The sequence below is a fragment of the Penicillium antarcticum genome, assembly GCF_028974205.1.
Source record: "Penicillium antarcticum strain IBT 31339 chromosome Unknown utg000008l_segment0_segment0, whole genome shotgun sequence".
NCBI classification, from domain to species: Eukaryota; Fungi; Ascomycota; class Eurotiomycetes; order Eurotiales; family Aspergillaceae; genus Penicillium; species Penicillium antarcticum.
This window is the reverse complement of record NW_026695306.1, coordinates 1684383-1698272: the sequence shown is the minus strand read 5'-3', so window position 1 is coordinate 1698272 and position 13890 is coordinate 1684383. Positions and strand designations below refer to the sequence as shown.

At 45.5% G+C, this 13890-nt stretch overlaps 6 protein-coding genes across 6 annotated transcripts; 3 read left to right on the top strand and 3 right to left on the bottom strand.

Moving 5' to 3' along the window:
• Nucleotides 1-172: 172 nt before the first annotated feature.
• Nucleotides 173-1439, top strand: N7508_008159 (uncharacterized protein; the record flags this gene model as incomplete). Its single annotated transcript, XM_058466223.1, has 4 exons — nt 173-409; nt 459-1085; nt 1160-1350; nt 1406-1439. The coding sequence occupies 4 exons, from the start codon at nt 173-175 to the stop codon at nt 1437-1439; spliced, it is 1089 nt and encodes a 362-aa protein (XP_058317551.1).
• Nucleotides 1440-1811: 372 nt separating this feature from the next.
• N7508_008158 (glycosyltransferase family 32 protein) lies at nt 1812-2951 on the bottom strand (the record flags this gene model as incomplete). Its single annotated transcript, XM_058466222.1, has 1 exon — nt 1812-2951. One exon carries the CDS (start codon nt 2949-2951, stop codon nt 1812-1814), a length of 1140 nt encoding a protein of 379 aa, XP_058317550.1.
• Nucleotides 2952-4363: 1412 nt separating this feature from the next.
• N7508_008157 (uncharacterized protein) lies at nt 4364-4888 on the top strand (the record flags this gene model as incomplete). The annotated part of the gene is made up of 2 exons (XM_058466221.1): nt 4364-4829; nt 4884-4888. The coding sequence occupies 2 exons, from the start codon at nt 4364-4366 to the stop codon at nt 4886-4888; spliced, it is 471 nt and encodes a 156-aa protein (XP_058317549.1).
• A 690-nt stretch (nt 4889-5578) lies between these two features.
• N7508_008156 (uncharacterized protein) lies at nt 5579-6213 on the bottom strand (the record flags this gene model as incomplete). The annotated part of the gene is made up of 3 exons (XM_058466220.1): nt 5579-5806; nt 5974-6065; nt 6135-6213. The coding sequence occupies 3 exons, from the start codon at nt 6211-6213 to the stop codon at nt 5579-5581; spliced, it is 399 nt and encodes a 132-aa protein (XP_058317548.1).
• Nucleotides 6214-8744: 2531 nt separating this feature from the next.
• On the top strand, nt 8745-10243 carry N7508_008155 (MFS transporter; the record flags this gene model as incomplete). The annotated part of the gene is made up of 2 exons (XM_058466219.1): nt 8745-9164; nt 9221-10243. The coding sequence occupies 2 exons, from the start codon at nt 8745-8747 to the stop codon at nt 10241-10243; spliced, it is 1443 nt and encodes a 480-aa protein (XP_058317547.1).
• Nucleotides 10244-10299: 56 nt separating this feature from the next.
• On the bottom strand, nt 10300-12395 carry N7508_008154 (glutamate--cysteine ligase; the record flags this gene model as incomplete). Its single annotated transcript, XM_058466218.1, has 7 exons — nt 10300-11193; nt 11254-11758; nt 11806-11916; nt 11976-12088; nt 12143-12208; nt 12256-12328; nt 12385-12395. The coding sequence occupies 7 exons, from the start codon at nt 12393-12395 to the stop codon at nt 10300-10302; spliced, it is 1773 nt and encodes a 590-aa protein (XP_058317546.1).
• Between the last annotated feature and the right edge of the window lie 1495 nt (nt 12396-13890).

The following is a 13890-nucleotide window of genomic DNA, read 5'->3' as shown; positions in this document are numbered from 1 at the left end:
GATACGAAAAGAGAGTTACTTCCAATCCTACTTACGACGTTTGCGGAAAGGGGTGGTATTTCCCCTGTCTGTCCGCAAACGTTAGTTGATAGCAGAATTTTGCCTGATATAGGATATATGTCTATCTACTGCTACGATGTGTTCATTTGTTTTCTACTGACGATATTCAAAGATGTTGACCTCATTTCGTGAGCTGAGGTCGAAACTTAACGGGGCAGAAGGGTGGTCTCGCCTGCCATCCTTCAGCGGCTACTCGTCACCAGACGCAGAAGAGACGAAATCTCTTGGAGAAAATGATGACTCGGAGCTTCAACCTCTCAAGCAGCCAGAAGATGGCCAGCGCAAAGCCCCTGGAAAGCTCCGCCTTGTGCTGTCCATCACAATCAATGTTGTTTCGACGGTTTCTATAGTAAGTCTCACTTGAGCCGCAAAGTTGCTCGTTCGCTAACATGTTCAAGGTTTTCACCAACAAGTACATTTTCTCGAACGAAAAACTTCGGAACTGTCAAATGGCATTCGCATCTTATCACTTTTTCATCACCGGTCTCACCTTGTGGGTGATATCACAACCCTGCTGCGGTGGCTTTGTCGCCAAGTCAATTCCTCTTTATCGGAATATGCATTTGATCGTTCTTATGGCCGCGCAAGTCATACTTCAAAACCTCTCTCTGGCAAATTCGTCGGTCATATTTCACCAACTCGTCCGATTACTACTCACGCCGGCAACCGCCTTAGTGGGCTTTGCGCTCTATCGCACAGTCATTCCGAGGGCATCCATTCTTCCAATGCTGATTTTGATAATGGGTGTGGGGACCATCTTCTGGTTTGATACGCGCTCCACGAATAATACGGCCGTCGCAACGTCGTCGAAGGGTGTTATTTGTGCTTTTTCCGGTGTGCTTGCTAGTGCCCTTTACACGGCACTCGTTGGAGGCTATCAGAAAAAGCTCCAAGTGAGTAGTATGCAGCTTCTACTCAACCAAGCACCAGTGAGCGCTACCTTGCTCCTGTGTATGGTCCCCTTTCTAGATGCACCTGCTGCAACTACTGAGCTTTCACCATCATTATACCTCGCTATTTTTGCGGTGAGTGGTGTTCCTTTTATGGACAACTTTCCAAATATTCGAATCTGTCACTGACTTGTTATCCTCCTTTTTAGAGTGGATTCTTCGCCTGTCTGGTAAATGTATCCCAATTTGCCGTCATCGACGCTGTGGGTCCTGTTAGCAGCACAGTCATTGGACATCTGAAAACCTGCACGATTGTCGGCCTGGGATGGTATTTGAGTGGTCAGCCTATCGCAAACCAAAGCATCGCCGGGCTTGCCCTCACTCTGCTAGGCATGGGACTGTAAGTCTGGACTTCTATTTTGAACATACCCAGTTCTAACTAACTCGTTGAACAGGTATATGACCGCTGTTCTTAAAAACCGCCGATAAAGCTCTGCTATTTTTATGATTTTATGATTTCGAATCTGTAGGGTTGGGTCTTGTGGCATAGTTATATCATCTCATACATTGTTTTCGCTATATCTTGGCCTATCTTTCTTTGCTTCTTATACGTCAACTTTTGAGTGCGTCGGATTAGTTACCTAGATCAGATATAGGAAGAGGCGTGAAAGGGGTACCTTGTCATATTATATTTGGTGGCCTAATTTCGGGCTATCCATCTAAACCTGTTTCTAAATCTCTTTCTAGTACCTAAGCTTAATCATCTAGATCCTATATAAGTAGATGTGTAAATGAATTTATGATCTCTGTCTTATACAAGTCGTAAATGAATGTGTAATATCTCTATTTCTGGTATTTCAATCACTCTAAAAATCGCCGAACCAAAATGTTAAACCGAGTATTCCGCGTCATGATAATCTCGGGCGTTAAGCTGTTCAGCTGCGGTGCAACCTGGTGCCAAGCATGATAAGCAAGCTGGTTCGGGTACATGCTGCCTTGGTTGCTGGCAAGAGTCTGTTCAAAGTTGCTTGTCTGTGCATCGGTCAGAAGCTCGTGCATATATTCAACAGCATCCCAACTTGGCCAGAAGAACACGGATGGCGCCAACTTGCAGACTTCTTCGGGAAATAACAGAGACCACTCATTTGGGAGTATGACCGAGTGCTTATTCCACTCGCCCAACTCAAAGGTGCTGTAACTGTCTTTCCAACGGTCCATGAATGCGGACTCCTTCCGTCCCAGAATGATGCCGTTGCAGAGCCCGAAGCGGTTACGACCCTCTTGGCCGAGGACCATGTCCTTTGGGCTATGCAGCAAGTTGTCAAATGGCTGCAGAGCAATGATGTCCGTGTCGAAGTAGATGCCGCCGTTGCGCTGGAGTATGTCTAGCCGCATGACGTCTGAGACGTGCGCTAGGTGCCAATTTTCCTCTATCTGTCTTGGGTACTCTTGCTTCATATCATGGTGAACGAGGGTGATGTAGTCGCGTAGCTTGACTAGCCACTCATTGTTTTCGTTGAGATCGGTGTAGTGTAGATTCAACTGGTCTGGTTGGAGAGACACCAATGCGGACCGTATGGCTAGGTAGCTCATGAAAGATAGCTCGGTTCGATTGAGCCATATGAAGTTCACTATCTTGGGGATCGGGTTGGAGGACTGTAGCCCGCTTGTGAAGCAGTGTCGCTCTTCCGGGGTCTCTTCGGGGATATCGTCATATTCGTCTTTTGGCCTTTCTGACTCTGGAGAGGCATTCGAGTCCTGAACTAGTTTCGCAACGACCTTGTGGTTTGCAGAGGTTTCGCTTGAGTCATTTTCAATGGCGGCTGGATCCTTTTGTTGAACAACTCTCAGGGAGGAATAGTGGGTTGCTAGATCATGATATCCAGCAGCAACGCGACTGAGCTTCCAACCTGAGGGCGACGAAGGATAGGCGATGTATAACACGGTCACCAATGCGATTACCAGAATGGAGAGCTTGGAGCCAAGACTGAATCGAGGCATCTCGGGTCAAAGATCGCGACACCCTACACCCGTGAGGAGAAAGAAGTTAATCAAAAGGTCCCCATGATAATATTTGCTACAGCCTGTTGACATAGCGAACAAAAGCGTTGTTGTACCATCACCACGTTCAATGGTACTGTAGCATAGGCCGGAACGGGCATCGCAGCCGTTTAGGGTTTTCAGCTGAATCCACCAAACAATCCAGCGCCATCAATGATCGAATGCGGCCTGAACTTGCCATATCATTTTCAACTTAAGCAGCTTGTGCCATTTGTATTCTTGTCAACCCGAGGCCTTGGCAGGGGCAAGTCTTTCAAGGGGATGTGCCTCGTTTTGCGGGCATCTAGGTGCCGAAAGCAGGTGAAAATCTTTTGACTAAACGTCAGCCACACTATTTGCTCTTTTTGTCAAGCGTTATGTTTTTCCCGTTCCCAGGATACACTGGTAGTGCAGAAGCATCTTTCACGTGTGCTAAGGAGAAAAGAGAATAAAATCTGATGTTGGCAGACAACTTGTTGCCTTATATTCCAGGCCTCATTTGCCAGCCCTAAGTTAACTAACTTATGGCCATAAACTATAAAGCTCAGCTCCTCGGTAAAAAAAACCATTCGCTCTCTTCAACTTCCCCTCCTTGATTGGTCGTGCCAGGTACTAATCTGTTAGCATTTTTTGGGTTGTTACATCCTGAATTGAACTTTACGAACATGACGATCTCCGACATTCCTGTCCCCAATAGAGAAAAGAAAAAACAAGAAAAGAGGCTGATTTATGCATGAGCTGAGCCCTTCTTCTCGGACCTCACCAGAGCTATTCATTTTCTACAGAAGTAGCTGCAGTCACTAATGTAACACGGTGCATATGCAGGAAGACTCCACTGCATACAGTATTCAAGCTGAGGGACAAAGAACTTCTCATGGCGTATGTGGCTCACTTCAAAGTCGATCTCTGACCGACATTTTTTCAATGCAGATCATCGATCTCATAGATCTTGGCGCAATTCACCAAACGCGAGGCTTAATTGAGCTGATCAAATTTCTTCGGTTGAGTATATGCCAAATAGGCTAACACTTGTATTCACAAACATCGGTACCTGACAAAGGCTTCGCGAGAAGTTTATTAGTAGTTCAGTCGCTTTTGGCAAGTGGCACGGGATTAACCCCTGCATAATGCGGCCTAGTTCGTGATCAAGTTATAAGAGTTGGGGTGCATATATCACAATGCAGGTATCAATAGTCCATGCATGTCTCAGCTCGCCATCAAGAGCTCATCGTGACTTCCAGGTGCTCTGGATAGACTGGAGGATATAAATACCTAGTAATGATCGCGGAGCCCGGCATTCTCCATTCACAACACTCACTCTTAAAACAACTCACTATCTACCTCATTTTCTATCCAACTACCATATCAGCAAAATGAAGGCCACTTTCGGACTTGGACTTGGTGCTCTTGCAGCCCTCTGCCAGTCGGTATACGGTCTGGAGGATGGAGCCTACACGATCGACTCAGTCATCAGTGGTGGCACCGAGGCCCTGACCGACTATCGACAACCCGGTGTCCCCCTCGAATTTGCTCAGAATCAACGCAATGAATACCAAACTTGGAACTTCCAAGAAACCGAAAAGGGATCATCCAACGACAAATACTTCTTGATCCAAAGTACTGCTGGCACGTTCTTGAACTGTGGTACCGAGAAAGGCTCTGCTTGTGTTACCAGCGATTCTCCTCAGGCTTTCCTCCCCGAGTTCGCAGGCAATGGTAAATATCAGCTTGTTGTAGAGGGCTCTGGGTATTTCCTGAATGCCAATTACAAGGGACAATTGATGTTGGCTGCATATGACACGACTGACAATGAGCTGTTCTTCTTGTCCCCGGCTGAACGTAAGTGATTTGCATCCTTGTTTGGAATTTGAATATACGCTAATGATTCCCTAGAGTAATTGGTGGCATGTTAATTTCATGAAATAAGAAAAGCACTTAACTTGGTGGATTGATAGGCGGTGTTGTATTCGATTATGTTAAATAGAATCCTTTGTTCAACCTGTGGAACTTCCCAATTGCTATCACCAATACCACGTCATGCCTACAGGCTCTCATACTTTACGTTGGTGCTAGGGGACTTTCACCTAAATCTGGCTTATTCTTCTGTATCGAATGTAATATCACGGGGCAGTGGCCTACTGATATTCGTAACAACTGCAAATCCAATATCCCTGGTTGCGAGGTAAAAAGGAAAGACAGAAGGAAGGAGAAATGGTAAGAAAAAAAAAAGACAAAAGCTATCCTCTTCTTCCTCTATTTTTCAGTCTACTGGGCATACGATTTGGACTAGGACGAGCATAGTGTAAATAAAGTGGTTGGCCTTTGCATTCGCATGACAATATGGGGAAAACCCTAGAGTTCTGGGCGAAAACCCAAATTAAGGCTCCCATGTGTAAAATAAAACCGGAATCCTATCTTGCTCACAGAGCTTTTGACAAATAGCGCAACCTTTTTTCTCTAAATCTTCGAACATGTCTTTGGTCAGATAATACAGGTTAGTAATGTAACGGCAGTTGAGAGTTTGCCCTCATACCGTGTTCCAGTCTTCAAAGATCAAGCAAATTCGATAGCTATTGACTAAATCAGTATCATGGGGTTGAATATCTTTGGTATCGAGGAGGGGTGCTGACCAATTTTCTAATCCCAGTCTTGTCCTTCTTGTTCTTGTCGTTCTTGTCGTTCTTGTCGTTCTTGTCGTTCTTGTCGTTACTATCGTTCTTGTCGTCCTTGTTGTTCTTGTCGTTATTTTCGATCTTGTCGTCCTTGGGGTCCGCTTTCGTATCTGATTCTTCTGCGTCGTTGATAGTACCTACCAACTGCAGGTGGTCATCGTATCAGCTTGACGGTTCAAACTTTGAAGCGGGCATATGAAGGCGGCGCTTGCTCACATTCTAAAGATAAACCCCGTCAGTTGTGCGTCTTATGCATATTATTGAAATCGAATGTTCTCACCGCCTGTGCATCAAGTCGTTGTAAGTCTCACGATCAAGTAGTATGCAAGATTTTGTTTTTCGGATAACTCACGGCCTAAGAACGTTAGCTCTGAGTATAGGAATTCATCGGATTTCGTACGTTCTATAATTTTAAATCGTTCATCAGCTCTGCCTACCAGCAGTACACCTGACATTCAAGGGGATAACTCACTTCCTAGAAGAGGAGACTTCGTAAGTAATAATCCAATCTTCTCATTATCCAGATGAAACTCACACTCTGGATATTTCATGTGCGTTAAAATGTTGCCCAATTGAATTGAGATTTTCAGTTGACACTCACCAACTGGTGAATTCGAAGTTAGTCAATTTTGCACAGAGAAAGCCAAGAACTGTGCAAACTTACTCTCTGTTTCAGTAGCCGGTTAGACTAAGTCGCGATTATATCATTATGCTTGCTCGGCGATTTAACTCACATCCTATAACGGAGCCGAACTTTTAGCCGACTCTCCCAAGAAACTGAGCGACGAACTCAAGGTCATTACTCACCAACTGTATACACCATCTTTGTTAAACTCTCGTTCGATCAGGAGCTCTTTAGATAAAGTACAAGGCCACTCACAAACTAGATTCAAAATGCTATCAGTCATTCTCCAAGCAGAATTTAGTGGTTTGAGTAACTCACACTCTTTTGATAAATAGCGCCGTAAGCTTCTGATCGAGCATCATTCTCTTTCTGGATCTTTGAGTCCACTCACATTCTTCATTGAATGTGATGTTAGTGCCATTTTCGAGTCAAATCGCCTTGCGCCGAGCGAATAGGAAGTGAGAGAACTTACTAACTGTAGGCGTCAAACATGTCAGTTAATCCTCAATCTCAATTTCCTTTGCTAGAATGGTAACTCACAGACTATGACACATGAAGCGATGTAAGCGTCCGTCCTCTTAGTTCATATCTTTTGCTGGAGACTTACAGGCTATTTCCCAAATTTATGAGTCTCATGTCTGATGGTTGAGAAGAGCTGGATTCAGGTGTGTACTCACAACCTAGATTGACCACTTCTATTAGGATCGTGTCGACGATGGGAGCATTTCGGTAAGAGAATGTACTCACAAGCTTTCAGTTCGTTAGCCTTGGTCTCATGTCGTCATGGTATTAACGCAAATCTTACCGGGCGTTCAAAAACCTCTTTTTCAAGTGCGCTACTCTTGAAAATCGGGCCTGCAAGGGTCAAACCAAAAAGCAGCATAAGCAAGAAAAGGATGGGCTGCATAGCTGTGACTTCGGGTATACCTAAGAATTGTTAGAGAGAAAGATATGTCAAATGTTGAGTCAATAAGTTGTGGGGAAAAAAAATATCGATTGATGATAAATAAGGCAGACTGGAAATGGTTCTACTCTTAAATAAGTCAACTCGGTCGTGGTGAACACACAAACGGTCAAATAATAACCCCTGGTGGTGGCTCATTTTTAACTTTTGAGCCGCCAATAGAATCATTTGGTTTAAGCCTATATGACATTCACTACGCGGGCTTTGGCTTGCACATATTTGAGCTTCGCCTATAAGTTCCAGCCGTTAGAAACTAGAGTCGCCATTTAAGAGTCCGGGGACTAGGAATTTACCAAAAACAATTCTTGGGCCCTTGTTTCGTGTTTAAGGTTAAGCAAGCATTCCATCAGTCAGAAAGTCCCGGCAACGGTGTACATTCTTCGGTTTATCAATCATAATTTGGCTATGCATTTAGGAAATAAAAAGCGATTTGGTTTATCGCAGTAGCACGTCCTTTGTGCTTTTAGACAATGTTCTCAGCGTCACATTTCTGTAGGGTTTCGACTGCCGTACTACTTAGGACATCCTGTGATACACGTGGGATAGTACAAGCACTGCTCCCTAAGCAATGTGACAGGGCAGGTAATGAAATTTCATGTGATTGGCACTATATTGTTCTCGGTAAGTTGAAACTTGAGAATTTCTGATTTGATCAAGAAATGTACCACCATATCCCAGCCTGATATATACAGGAACACTGCCAGCCAGTCTGCCATTGCGGTTGAACATATCGTTTTACTTGAATTTTTAGGAATTAAATTCGAAAATAATTGCTCCTTTCTCAGAACTTAACACTGTTGACCCTGGCAGCAATGATGATAAATCTGTTGTTTGTGGGTTAGCAACTGTACCTGCAGGTACAATAACGCAACTAGGAAGGAACAAATATCAGCAGCCAATCAGCAATTCCAGCTATTTGGTGTTCCAGCATCATTGGTCTAGTGGTAGAATTCGTCGTTGCCATCGACGAGGCCCGTGTTCGATTCACGGATGATGCACATTTATTTTTGTCCCTTTTTTGTTCCCTACACACCGAACTTCTTTTTCTTGACCTCTATGACCATTTGGCCATTGGATAGGCGCGAGCCTATTCATGCATAGCGGCAAGGGCTGATCTACAATACTCATTGAGACGAATTTCCGAGATCCTAGGCCCTACTATACATTTTGAGAAGAACCCACCAAGCTGAACACCGCCCCAGCTGAATTCAAGAGTGGAACACCCAAAATTAGGGCTCCATAAACTAATGGCGATGGCGAACCTGTTCAAATTTGACCAAGATGGACCCCTTTGATCATCATCGTGTTGATCACCGCCGATCAATACCAACCGACTCTTTAACCCCGTCAATGCAGGGGCAACTATTTCCGCCAAATTCAATGACAGGGGCTATCATTGCCCTTTACCCTCGGACAGTATCCAAGAATCTGTAAAACACCAATTGAATCGGAAACATTCCAGTGTCACCAAGTGTGAACTACATGTACACACAATGTCTGAAATGTCCGATGTGTCCGATCACAAAGTGATACTAGTCGATTTCGACGGTGACCACCCTCAAGACTGGCCAGCAAAGCGAAAATGGATTATCATGGCTATCATTTCGATCCCTCTCTTTTTGATGCCATTGTCGTCCACTATCACCACTCCCACTGTCGGTTCTATTGAGGATGAATTCAACGTCTCTTCTTCTATTACTGGTCCATTGGCATTGTCATTGTTCCTGCTCATGTACTCCATGGGCCCAATCCTGCTTGGGCCATTGAGTGAGTTATGTGGACGATGGCCTGTATTGCAGGCTGGCAGTCTAGTCTACCTAGCTTTCAATATCGGATGTGGCTTTTGCACGAGTATCACCCAGCTATTGGTATTCCGGCTTTTAAGTGGTGTCGGTGCCAGTGCATCGCTAGCTGTAAGTGAACTTTAATCTCTACATTCGCTACGTGATCAATTCTAATGCTGTCCCAGGTTGGCGCGAGCATGGTCGGGGATGTATTTCGCAAAGAGGAACGAGGTCTGCCCGTTGCTCTGGTCAGCCTAGGTCCTGTCCTAGGATCATGTCTTGGTCCCCTCGTGGGCGGTTTCATTGCAGATTATACCACCTGGCGGTGGGCATTCTGGTCAACATCCATTTCTGCGGGGATATTCCTTCTTCTCGGTCTTATTACCGCGCGAGAGACATACGCTCCTGTTCTTCTTCGACAAAAGAAGAAAATCATCATGCAAGAGGCACAGCAACAAGGTAAAGAGCACAATTTAATATGGAAGACACCATATGAAAAAGACGAAACCGTCGGTCAACTCTACCGACGCACCATTTCCCGCTCCCTCTACTTCCTCGGCACGCAGCCAATCATCCAAGCCCTGGCGTGTTACTACGGCTATCTCTACGGGATTGTCTACCTCCTCCTCTCCAGTTTCTCAGATCTATGGACAAAACAATACAACATGGCAATCAGCACTGGATCCCTCAACTACATCGCACCCTGCTGTGGATACTTCATCGGAGCTCAGATATGTGCTTTCGGGACCGATCGTGTCTACAAGTATCAGGTAGCCAAGAACAATGGCGTTGGAAAACCAGAATTCCGTTTGCCGATTATGGTTCCAGCTTCACTGCTAGTTCCTATTGGCTTGCTCTGGTATGGCTGGAGCGCAGAGTACAAGACTCACTGGATCGTGCCTGACATTGGCATTGCGCTTCCTCTGATGGGCGCCACAATCATTTTTCAGTGTGTCAGTGCGTACCTATTGGATACTTTTCCTGTCTATGCAGCGAGCGCCAACGGCGCTGTCTACATCGTGAGGGGACTGACTGGATTTGGATTCCCGCTGTTCAGTCCGGAGATGTATGCAACGCTTGGATATGGATGGGGTAATACCCTTCTAGCACTCCTGGCATTGGTGATCGGATGCCCTATTCCGTTCATTTTGTGGCGATATGGAGAGCAGCTGAGAGCCGCGAGTAGTTTCGCCGATCAGTCTAAGTAGATTAATGTCTATAATAAACTTCAACCTGCATGCTACCCATGCATCTAATCTCACTTTCACTCTGGCTCCTCATTCATCCGCACAATCTCCTTCATCATATCATAGCACACCTTCTCACCAACATAACTATCCTGCCGATAATCCTCATGTCGATGCACAAACTCCCTCATCCAAGACGCGGGCGTGAGCAATTTACCACTAGCACGCTTTCTAATAACATCCAAATATGGCGCGACCCTCTCCTGCTCCAATAGCGGCATCTTACTATAATCAAGGTAATACCGCACAAGCGGGATCAATCCCGGGAAACCCCTATGATCAACCTCGCCATTGAAAATCTCATCAGCAGTCAAAAGAGCATAATCCACGCCGTCAACACGAGTCTGAAGCGTATCCTTACACATCGAACGAGCAGGCCTCGCCAAATGAGCCGTATCGGTCAACCACCCAGAGCGACGGAACCACATGCGCTCGTCGAGGACTGCATTTCGCTTACTTGCGAACTCTATTGACTCGCCCACTTTATCAATTGGGATATAGAAGTCCAGATGGAGAGCCACAATTGCCCTGGAAAGGAGGTATGTGAATATGGCAAAGGCTGCATTGTCCTTGTCTGTGAGTTGGGCTTCCATTGTTCGGAATTCGATACACCAGCCTGGTCCACTGTCTGAAACGGGTGGTTTGAAGCGCACTGCGTGCCATGTGCATCCGTGGAGGAGTTCGAAGAGTTTTGTGTTTGATGTGTTGAAGTTGGACATGTCTTCTTGGGTTAGGACGAGGGGATCGCGGGAGAGGATTGATGCGAAATGTGTTGCTAGTTGGTCGTCCATATCTCCGTCAAGGAGGCGCTGTTTGATTGTTTCGTTCATTGGTTTCAGGTGATTTTTGCTTTCCATTTCTGGAGGTGTATCCGGTGACAGATATGTGCGATTATAGGTCCAGCGAGGGGGCTGTAGGAATAAGTTAGCTGTGGTCATTGCATCTTGTGTCAAGTTGGTTGGTTGGCATACTGTGTGTTCCATCTCGTCTGGTCGGCGGTCGTCTACTAAATCTGCAAATCGCTGCCAGCGAACATCTGTATCAACTAGGTATCCCTTCCATATTGGGACTGCAGCTGTCATGGCGAGAAAGACAGGTGCAAGAGGTATAAGCTGGTCATGTAGCCAACGGCATTCGACTTCATTCGATGTCTGGAAGGTCGTCTGAAGGCTGCTGCAACCTATGCCGACCTCAACTTGATCTAAGCAAATGAATCCTGGACCTTTGTCTTGTGGGGCCGAGTTGGGCGTTTGCAAATCTCGATAAATGGGATAGTGTGTTTGTTTCAAGTGGTTTTGTCTCCGACCACGGATATTTTCGAAGAGACTCTTGTACCGCGGAAGCATGCAAAGGGAATGGTTCGTTCGGCTCGGTCCATGAGGAGTTGTCCATTGTTCATCGATTCCAGTGCGAGGGAAGGAGCCGATTGAGATGGTGTGCTGGTTGGATGCGAGCGAGCGGTTGATCGTTTCTCGTCTTAGTCCTGTTAGTTATCGCTCCTCAAAAAGGTGGAAATATCATACCTCTTTCTCATATTTGCCTGAACACTCAGGAGATCCTCGGTACTTCCTGTGTATGGCTTGGCTGGGGTTGTTTCAACGACGTATTTCGCTCCTTCCCACTGCAGCGTAACACTATTCGAAACTTGACATTGGTGACTGACGCATTGAGGCCGCGTTTGTGCTATACATACGGCGATTCTTCGCTGGTAGGATCTCGTTCCCATTCTCGAATAACCCTCTCCTGATCTAACAGCATCGTCGCGCGCGATGCGTCATGATTCAAGTCAACCAGGTTGTATTCAATCTAGCTTTTTATTAACGTCTCTTTTCTGTATAGGCCATATCAATTGTTGCATACCTCATCACCCCACGTCGCAATATTGTCTCTACGATGGCGCTGTTTGTGCCAAAGACAAAGCAATTGCTGTAAACATTAGCAAGATCCAAAGGTAACAGGGAAACAAAACATACCTCGGTCGCCCATTTCCGAACACTGGGTCCAGCCTGTTCAGTCGTGGCCCAGCCAATAGACGGTCCCTCTACACTATCAAGAGTTAAGGAATGACTTTCTCTTCCCCAGGGATGGCACAATGAACATACGGTAAACCCATGATAGCACGAAATGAAATGAAGCGCGAAAGAATGGATGTAAAGCAGTAAATCTCCGTCTCCCTTGTTTCCTTATAGATCCCAACGCCCCCTAAGCATCGTGTTGATCAAGGGATTTTCCAGCTCGATCAGGCCCCACCCCATTTATTGCGGCTTTGCAAATCCGACGATCGTGGATCAGGGTTCGCAATGAATCTCCATTAGCGTGCCACACATGCTCCACGATGGATCTTGCTTGGCATGTTCCATTTTCCAGCTCTGGCCGCGATAGGGGGAAATGACGCATTGTAGAGTAAGAATTGATCCAGATCATTTCCTGTGATGGATATACTCCGATCGAGCTGCAGGTTTCTATTTTCGGTAGATTGGGTGCCGGGGTTCAGATTGACAGGTCTCTTTGCCTAAAACCGCGTGATATGCGGAACACAGAGGGTAGGAGTAAGTTTTCTGTACAATTACGAACTATTGTTGAATTTAGTCGATGTACAATATGATATGTTCGTAGTTCGGGCTGAAGGAACTCTATTTGTCTTGGTACGATCCAGCATATGGACCCTAATTGACTTTACTCGGATCTATGGATCAGAAATATCTCCTCGGTTTCATTTTCAAGTTTAACAAAAAAAAATAGATCCAAGACTGGCCGATCTCCACGTAAGGGAGATGAGATGTGAAAAACAACAAAAAAAAAACAAGAACTGCTCACGCACCGACTTGAACGATGGACCTCGGCATTACTAGTGCCGCGCTCTACCAACTGAGCTACGCGAGCTGATTGACGGAAAGGAGAGACCATTTAGCAATATGACTCTTAATGATAAATACATTCAAATGAAGTAGGGTTTACTAGGTGACATCACGACTTATCACAACATCGTTATACTCAAAGACCTCAACACTCCATTAGCGCGTTTTGAGAAAACAGTTTCTTACCGGTAGATTACATTAATCAAGGGAAATGGTCGAGATGATCATACAATCAACATATGAAACCAAAATTCAGTATATATATTCTGCCACAAGAGCTGCCACATAGACTGTAGGAATGGTACCAATACGAGTTCTCTAATGACACGCAATTCTTAGATCATACCCTGAAATCGATTCAAATGATCAAGACTGGCCACACCATGATACAGTAACAGTAACACACAGACGGATGAAAACAGCCTATATACATGACACAGCGGAAGGAAAATGAACAATTGGAATAGCAACGGCGTAGCATATCAGTACCCAGAGACTGTGAAAGGACAGGAGGGTGATTAAGCGAGTGAACGAACAGAAACAAGTAGGATAGGAGGGTAGGGGAGGGATGAAATTCTCCTACGGTGGCATATAAGGATCAACGAGTGTGCAAGTGCAAGCTAAAGGAATGGGTATGTAGCTCGGTGACCAAGGGGAAGGGGAACACGGACAAGGTAGATAGGACATAAGGGGAAAACAGACCGTAAACAAAAACGACAGAGTGGGATAGGAGAGGAAAGACCAGGGAAC